This window comes from Benincasa hispida, chromosome 12 (genome assembly GCF_027475165.1).
Source record: "Benincasa hispida cultivar pf3 chromosome 12, pf3_genome.v1.1, whole genome shotgun sequence".
NCBI lineage: Eukaryota > Viridiplantae > Streptophyta > Magnoliopsida > Cucurbitales > Cucurbitaceae > Benincasa > Benincasa hispida.
In genome coordinates, this window is record NC_143489.1 from 73,354,409 (window position 1) to 73,363,694 (window position 9,286).

The window sequence follows — 9,286 nt, forward strand, 5'->3', positions numbered from 1 at the left end:
TTTAATGAATTAATGTTTAAGAGTTTATCAGAATTATGTAATTTTGAGTTTTCAGATTGATTATAGTAATTAATTATATGGAAATAGTAGAGGCGTGTTTCGAAAACTGTTTCTAAATTTTAATTATATATATGTAAATGGTATATGCATGTTTCTATAATTGTTTTCAGATTTTGTGATTAGAATAATGCAAAATTTAAAGTTCCAATTTTAATAACATAATAGGGTTAAATAGGGAGATTTTGTGATTAGAATGCTAAATGTGTTTCAAAAATTGTTTCCAAATTTTGATATATATACACGTGTATGTCTATATATGTATCTACATATCTACATATACATATCTACATCTACATATACATATATCTACATATACATACATGTACATATACATACATCTATATATACATACAAATGCATCTACATACATCTACATACCTATACAGATACATGTACATACCTATACATATGTACATAAATACCTATACTTGTGTATATACATACATATACATACTTATAATATATATATATATATATTATGCGCGCGCAAATGGTAGATGCGTGTTTCGAAATCTATCTCAAGATTTTGTGATTAAAATAGTACAAATTTTGAAGGAAAAAAATATTCATCTCTAACTTTAATAATTCAATTCATTATTGCTAAATAGGGGATCTTGTAATTAGAATGATATAGGTGCATGTTTCGAAATTTGTTTCCATATTTTGTGATTAGAATAGTGCAAATTTTGAAGAAAAAGAATAATATGTTTCCAACTTTAATAACTTAATTCATTATTGCTAAATAGGGGAATTTTGGGAATAGAATGGTAGGTGCTTATTTAAAAAATTGTTCCTAAATTTTAATTATATATATATGAATGGTAGATGCGTGTTTTGAAATTTGTTTCCAAATTCTGTGATTAGAATAGTTTAAATTTTGAAGAAAAAATTATATGTTTCTAATAGCATAAAAAATGTGCTATCTCACTCCTAATTCGAAATCATTCTTGTATTTTACTTGTATTTCATGATTTTACAGATATCGAGCATATTTTAAATAGAACCATTTCTTGGAGCCAATTTCGGGTTAAAACGTGCTTATTTGGAGACTTAGAGCATCAACGAGGAGAAGAGAAACACAAAGAACAAAAATGAGTTAGCGTCGCGGCATTGCTCGACACTTGTCACAGTGCCCAAACCCAAGAGCCTTGTTTCCAAGATTTGAAGGAGCATCGTGACGCTACTCCTTAGCACTACAATGCTATAATGTTTGACAGATAGGACGTGCATTCAGAGAGCCGTATGATTGTAGGCTAAGGTGTGATTAGCTCGAGTTTCGAAGCTTAATTTTTTATGTGTAAACTCATGAGGTCATGAACAATTTATCTTATAATTTTATAGCTTAAGGATTTCTCATCTTGTTCTTATTCTTATGACTAAATATGTTTACGATTCTCTGATAAATTAGCCAAATATGTCTAGTTAATTGTTATAGATCTACACTTAACACGTAAACGTTAGATTCTTAGATCGCTAAGTGACAAAGACTTAAGTTATGACTATAAATTAGTTTGGCAATTCCAAACGACCATTAGCATTCATCTAACTAATCTAAGTGAGGATCACATCGAACACTTAATTAGGCTATTCCGAATCATTTTGTTTGTTTTAGCAATGACCCTAGATCTTAATGCTAATTGATTCATATGTTTAGGATGTTTTTCATCTAGACACAAAGGTCAATTTGATTAATAGACGTCGATTTAGCTTTTCTATGTGATAGGTTAAGCTTACACAAACAAGATTACAAATAATTTGTGTGATCAATTGATATTTGAGTAGTAAATTAGGAATAACCTCAATATAATCCAGGCTGGATACTTTATCTCATCTATATTTCAACTCGATCAACTTTTAATTTCGTATACATTTTACAAATGCTTTTCTTCACAATTGAAGCACTCAACCATTCAACCCCCTTACCTAACGATAAGTATTTTAAGTAGGAAATTGGTTAGCTCTTTGTGGATCAACTTGTTAATACGCCAAGCTTCAACAACTTTTGGTTCATCAACTTTCCACTTTAATAAATTAATTCATTACCCCAAAAATGGGGGATATTGTGATTAGAATATGGTAGATACGTGTTTTGAAAACTATTTCCAGATTTTAATTATATATGCGAATGGTAGATGCGTGTTTCGAAAACTGTTTCTAGATTTTGTGGTTAAAATAGTGTAAATTTAGAAAAAAAAAAAAATTATATGTTTCAAACTTTAGTAAGTATATAGTCCCATTTGTAAACTTAATTCATTATTGTCAATTTAAAATAGTTACAATTTTTTTTTTAAACATAAATCATGTTTATAAATTAATTAATAATGGTCTATATTTAATCCAATATTTAATGATAACTATCTTTAATTTTGTTTTTATAAGATTACCACTAATTTTATGATTTGTAATATATTATTAAATACATTTGGACAATATTTGCATCTTCTAAAGAAAAATACATATTTGAACATAAATACAATTTCATTTTCAAAATTACCAACCAAACAAGTTTAGATATGAGCCAAATATGTAGGGACAAACAAAATAACCTGCTTTTTAAATCTTTTTCTGCTCTTTATTTTAAACTACTTTTTCTTTATAAAACTTTAAACACGTTTATATTATAAATGAAAGCAAATACATTATAAAATGATAAAATAAGGTAAAAACAAATTCCTTTGAAACAAATTAAGGTAAAAGAATTAAATAAATTTTATAATGTATATGGATAATTATCTATGAATTTAGGGCTTATTTTTATGCATTATTGTGGCTTGAAATTTTGGTAGTATCTAATCATTTAATATCATGATATGAGGACTTGAAAAAATAAAGTGAAAGTACAAGTGGCTTAAAAAAAATCCTTGTAAGGAAGTACAAATGAAGTACTTAACATTTAACATACCACAAGTGGCTTAACATAAGTACAAATAGCTCCTAAAGAAATTTCACTACAGGAGAAGAGGAAAGGTTTGACTTCAAATGGAAGCAACATCTTAAGAAGAGAAAAATAATTTTTTTTGGTCTTTTGAAATTCGCGTTTTCTTTTTGTCCTTTAATTTTAAAATATTACACTTTTCGTCCTTAAATTTTTAAATTGAATCTTAATTTAGGTCCGTTTGATAATCATTTAATTTTTTATTTTTGTTTTGAAAAATCAAACCTGTTTCATTCACATTTCTTATATAATTTGCATCTTTCTTAAATACTGAATTTTTAACCAAATTTTAAAAATAAAAACAACTTTTTGAAAAACTATTTGTTTTTTAGTTCTCAGAATTTAGCTTGGTTTTTTAAATTATTGTTGAAAAGTAAATAACAAATGAAGAAATTCAAAGGTAAAAATAGTGTTCATAAGCTTAATTTAAAAAAAATATATATTAGGGCAAGTGAGTAACTATGAAATATATTAGGGCATAAACTCAACTAGAATAGTTTGTAGTTGCAAGTGAGTTTTGGGAAGTTTCTTAAATGGGCTCAATAAACCCATGTGGCTCCACTTTTGGGCCTAATAACTATGAAATATATTAGGGCATAAAAAAATTATTCATTCTTTTTAGAGTATTAATTTTCTAGTACTTCAACCATGGGTTTATTTCAAGACTAAAGAATGATGTTATCACTTATGCATCATAATGATAAAAGTGTTAATTTTCTTTATATATTTTGGATTATTTCTCTATATTTACTTATTGATTAGTTAAATATTTGATATCTAATATGGTCTATCCACGTGTATCATTTCTTTTCCTATATATTATGGTACTATTGAAGAGAACACAATAGTCTTCTCAACATTTAGCTTCTTCATCTTCTATAATCTTCTATATACTTTGAAATAACGTCTAAATGAAAACAGACTTATTTATCTCACTCATGAGTTAAAAGCTCGCAACAAGTGATTGATGCTTAATGAAAGACCCAACAAATTATCTATGCAATTGCCCTTTGATAAATCTCCCCTAATTCTTTTCCTCACTCACCATATCTTTATTTTAAATCTAATCATCTAAATTCTAGATACCTCAATATTATTATTATTATTATTATTATTATTATTATTATTTTACTTTTAATAATATGATTGTCTTCCAAAAATATTTGTTGATTGACCAATCCATCTTCATTCCTATCTATTTATCAACTTTTAAATCTTTCACAATTTTGTCCTTTAGAATATTGCTACTACATGTACGTTGGAATCGTTTAGAGACATGATAGAATTTAAATTTACTTTAGATAGAAATAAATATTTATTTGGGATCTTTAAAAGATTTTTTTTTTAAATAAGGAATTTAAATTTTAAATCTCTTGATCAAAAGAGAACATACAAACCATCTACGAGTCCTTTAACCAAAGTTCAATAAAATGGTTGAAAATAAAATGAAAAGTGGAAGAAAGATAAACTATGTTTCTTAAATCTGTCATATGACCCTTATTCAGCAAACTCTGTTTATCTTATAGTTTTTTATTACAAATATTTATTAGAGTTTATGTTTTTATTGGGGATAATATGAATGACTAAACTCCATTCCGAAGGATTGATGTAATCTTTTAGTCTTTACAATTGATTAATTAAAAATACTCTTCTTATATTGCAACAATCACACGTGTTGTATATGTATGGTTAATTTTTTTTTCTTGCCACAGATAAATGATTGTTAACTATTTAAGTTTTAGTTTGAAAGAGAAAAATTTTTCATTAGAACATGGATGCATGAGTATTTGTAAATGAATTATTGCACGAATGTAAAGAATTTTCTTAAAAATTACAAAAGTGAGATTTCGTTCTTTGATGTTTTGCTTGTTATTACAAATCTGATTATTCAAGAAATTTCATTAAATCTCTATAATATTTTACGATGACAAATATTAAATTGTTACACAAATTGTGTAAAGTATAGAAACTAAATTGTTAACTTATTAAAGATGATAGACTAGATTGTTAAAATCTAACAATCTTGAAAGTATATCATTTGAAAAAGTTGAATCACCAAAAAGTATCTTCAAACAACTTTTTTATATTTGAATTATCTTAATAATCCAAGCATATTATTTGACAAGAAAACTACAAGTTCATGGTAAAGAGGTATGAAAACAGAAATTAAGAAGTGATAGAAACCCATTGAACCATTCAATAATGAAGGCAATTAGCTTCAAATTGTTATTGTTATTGTAGCATAGCCTATAATAATCCTTGTGGGAAAGTAGAATAGAACTGTAAAATAATGAATTTTAGGCTTTAAGTTTGAAATATGGAAATGCAAAAGCCAAGGCTAAGAGCAAAATAGGGATTAGGAGATGGATGGGTGAGAAGGAAAACAGACTTGGAGTTGGCTGATATGGTGTAGTTTCCACATATTGTTGTTTCCTAGGGAGAGTCGACATGTCGATCTTCCCGATTCGATACTTTTTCATCTTCTCTTGAGCCAACTCGCTGTGCCCAACACTCTTAAAATCAAATGTTGCATCTCTTCCTGCATATTCAAATCCCATCACTTCAATCCTCAAAATACTTCTATTTTAATGGTCAAAATGAGCAAATGAGTTTAGTTTAACTGATATAAACACATGATCTTCCTCCCCCATATTGTCAATATATATACCAAAATAGATAACAAATAAACTACAAAATAAAATCTCAAGCCAGAGTGGAGAACTATTCAAGGTAAGGAAAAAGGAGAAGGGATAGCTCCTGCTCCTCTAGAGCTTTTTACACTTGAGAGTGCACTAGAACATTATGTGACAATGACGAACATGAGAGAAGGAGACGACCCCCAGTTCACAATCTCAACCTTAGCTTCATCAATAGATTAACCAACCTTCAAACAATTAGACTTAATCATAAGATTTGAAATATGAAATGAGAAAATACTCTTCCTGCCAAAACATATTGTCATTGCTTAACCTTTACCTCACAACATCTAAGAATAAACTTTGTACATTTGTTTATTGTACTTTTAAATGTTCAAATTTAGTTCTTTTACCTTAAAAAAAAATCCTATAACTAGTTTCGATTGTTACTTTTTATTTAATTTTTTAAAAAATATTTAGTCTCTACGAACTTTTCTATCAACATTATTGACAATGTGCTATATTTAAAATAGAGATTATTGTTCTTACTTTAAAAGGTTGGATAAAAACTAACTTCAAAGTAATGATGAAAGACTAATCATTTTAAGGTATTAAGAAAATATAGAAATTAAATTTAAAATATAAAGGTAAATATGATTTTCTGACTTATGCTAAAACTTTGCTAATGTCTATGCCATTTTATTAAAAGCAATATTTAGATGTCTCTTAAGTTTTACTTATTTTTGTGCATCTCAATTCAATCACGTACTAAAAAAATTAAAAAAATATATAATAAAAAAATATGAAAAAGAAAAACATGTCACCATGACAAATTATAATTAAATCATTAGATAGGTTGTAAAAAGGTGGATACAAACAGAATGACAAATGCACTCTTTTTTAAAAAGTAATTTAAGACCCGTTCATTTTTTTTTCAATTTTTTACTATGATTTTCATCTTTTTTTTTAAGTAACATAGTTGAATTTTTAGCCGAGACTTAAAAAAACAAAATATACTTTTTAAAAAAACTATTTTTATTAATTTTCAAAATTTAACTTCATTTTTAAAATATTGCAGAAAATATATAACAAAATAATAAATTTAAAGGTTGAAAAGATGTTTATAAACTTACTTTTCTAAAAACTTAAAATAAAAAAAACAAGGCCTTATTTGATAACCATTTCATTTTTTGTTTTTAATTTTTGAAAATTAAGCATATTTTCTCCCCATTGTTTACCATGATTCACAGTTTTCTTAAATATAATGTTGAATTATTAGCCAAATTTCAAAAATAAAAACAATTTTTTAAAAGCAATTTTTTTTTTAATTTTCAATTGACTTAATTTTTTAAATCATAAGTTATGAGTAGATAAATAATAAAAAAATTTGAGGTAAAAATAGTGTCTACAAGTTTAAAAGTAAAACTTACCTACTCGTTGGTCTGCACATGGTTGTTCCACGTGGCAACCCCATTTCCCCTTTTCTCTTACACATTTTTTTTTTTTTATCAATTTTGATTTTAAATTTATATATATTTCTAATTCATTCATGATTTCATTGACTTTTGCTGTTAATTCATTTGAAACACTTCTCATTTCCTCGAAATTAGCAGAATAATTAAGAATAATTAAGCGATGAAGGAATTTGAAAATCTCGATTGAATGATTCCAATTTAGAAAAATCTTGTCTGCTTATTTATTTATGAAAATAACTGATATTATGTAGTATTTTCAAAGTTCAAAATATGATTGATATTATTTTTGGTTATGAAACATATTTTTACATTGTTTTATTCAGTTATATTGTGATAAATGAAAACAAGAAGATAAAAATTTATAAAACAAAAAAAAAAAAAGATTGATCATGTAATTGTCGTTCTTTAGCTTATAAACATATTTTTTTATCTTATTATTTTGAAATTTCAACTTTCCATTGATTAATTGAGAATAATTAGTGATGTATAAATGAGAAAAGAGGAAAAAAATATAAAATTAAAAAAAAATTGATATTGTCAATGATTAAAAAAATAATAGATACCATTGTCACGTAAATGAAAAAAAAAAAAAAAAGGAATGGAAGAAACTGTGAAAAGAAAAGAATAAAAATCACAAAAATCGTGTAAAACCAGGAAAAAAGGGAAATGGGATTGCCACACGTCACCCTAAAAATAAGCCACGTGGCGGTCTGAAGGAGCTAGATGCAGACAGGTAAGCAGGTAAGTTTTGCTCTAAATCTAGTTTTGAAAAATAAAAATAAAAAACATTTTCGTTAGCTTAAATAATTACAATAGAGAGCTGAGTTATTTTTTAAAAAGTAATAAATTGAAGATTTATATTATTAAAGATGATGTGGCATCTCACCGACTGCAAGCAGAAGAAGCTCTTCGCCACCTGGATGATCCGGTAAAAAAGCAGTCACATCGTACACCTAAAACAAATCCACATTTTTAGATAAATTGTATAAATAAAATATTCATTATTAAAATATTTCAAAGTAAGGGGCAATCAAATGGCAGCACTTTTAGTGTTTTTAATTAAATATACAACTAACATTTTTTTTTAAAAGATAGTTATATTTGCAACTGTCCCTTAAATAATGAGTAATCACCTCATCATTTTAAAATAAAACTAAAATTTATATCAATTAAGATATTAATTATTATTTTTTACTGTGAAACTTTAATCGCAGTTTCAAAATAAATTATATAGATGGTTAATATCATAGCAAAGAAGGTAAAATTAACAATGGTGAGATTTTACAACTACATTAGTAGGAAAAATACACAATAGTGGTGTTTTGACCATTCTAATTTTATAAATTGGAGTAAACACTCAATTTCAATAATAAACACTACTGAAATTTACATATTTATATAAAAAAAAAAATTCAATTTTCCTTCAGTCGCACATTTCTATCTTATAACTCTTCTAAATACAAGGTTTCTAACTCCAATACATTAACTCTAGAGTTGATAAGCCAGAGATTAAAAATTGTAAAGAGAGAGTGAAAAGATGAAGAAAGTAGGGAAAGACATACATATCCAGAGATTATAAGCCAGCAATCTCTGTGGTGGTTGTGCTTTGAAACCTCATCAAAAGAATACAGTTTAGAACTTGAATCCATTTGCATGAAACTCCTCTGCACTTCCTACAAGGAGAGAGATTGAATATTTCAGACCATAGATGGAAGAAGAAGTAAAAGAAAAAGAAAGGGAAACAATGAGAGGCTAGCTAGCTAGAGTGACTTACTTGAGAGAGAATATGAGATTTCTTCTGAATGATTCCTCCTTAGAAAGAAAAAAAATGTTCCTTTTAGGATTTAGGGCTTCCAAAGTGATTATAAATGAATATTTGCCTTTAATTTTAAAAGTACCAAGTATTGTATTATATATATTAGGATTGATATAAATTATTTTAACATTTAGTTGGTGAATAAACGTGAAGCAGATCTGATGCCAATCCACGTGAAAAACGACTAAAGGGTCACATCGGCAATCTTTTGGTTTTATAATATTTTGGGCTTAGTATGCTATTTTCCTTCTCCTAAGTCAAGTTAGATTAAAACAATTGTGTTTAGAATGGTTATTTTTAGGAATCAAGCATTATAGAGGTAGATTGGGCTTTAGGGCCTTAACATTCAGCCCATTAGGAATCA

At 26.7% G+C, this 9,286-nt stretch overlaps 1 protein-coding gene across 1 annotated transcript; it reads right to left on the minus strand.

The window, feature by feature from the left end:
• Positions 1 to 5,190: 5,190 nt before the first annotated feature.
• LOC120068197 (cytochrome b5-like) lies at positions 5,191 to 8,998 on the minus strand. Its single transcript, XM_039019908.2, has 4 exons — positions 8,881 to 8,998; positions 8,669 to 8,779; positions 7,993 to 8,059; positions 5,191 to 5,534 (listed from the first exon to the last, which is right to left on the minus strand). The coding sequence occupies exons 2-4, from the start codon at positions 8,759 to 8,761 to the stop codon at positions 5,293 to 5,295; spliced, it is 402 nt and encodes a 133-aa protein (XP_038875836.1). The 5' UTR covers positions 8,762 to 8,779; positions 8,881 to 8,998; the 3' UTR covers positions 5,191 to 5,292.
• Positions 8,999 to 9,286: the final 288 nt, after the last annotated feature.

Coding starts and splice junctions, on each gene's coding strand:
- LOC120068197 (XM_039019908.2), bottom strand. CDS start 8,761: ATGCAAATGGATTCAAGTTCTAAACTGTATTCTTTTGATGAGGTTTCA. Junction 8,060..8,668: donor GGCTTATAATCTCTGGATAT/GTATGTCTTTCC, acceptor GATTTGTTTTAG/GTGTACGATGTGACTGCTTT. Junction 5,535..7,992: donor GCTTCTTCTGCTTGCAGTCG/GTGAGATGCCAC, acceptor TTGAATATGCAG/GAAGAGATGCAACATTTGAT.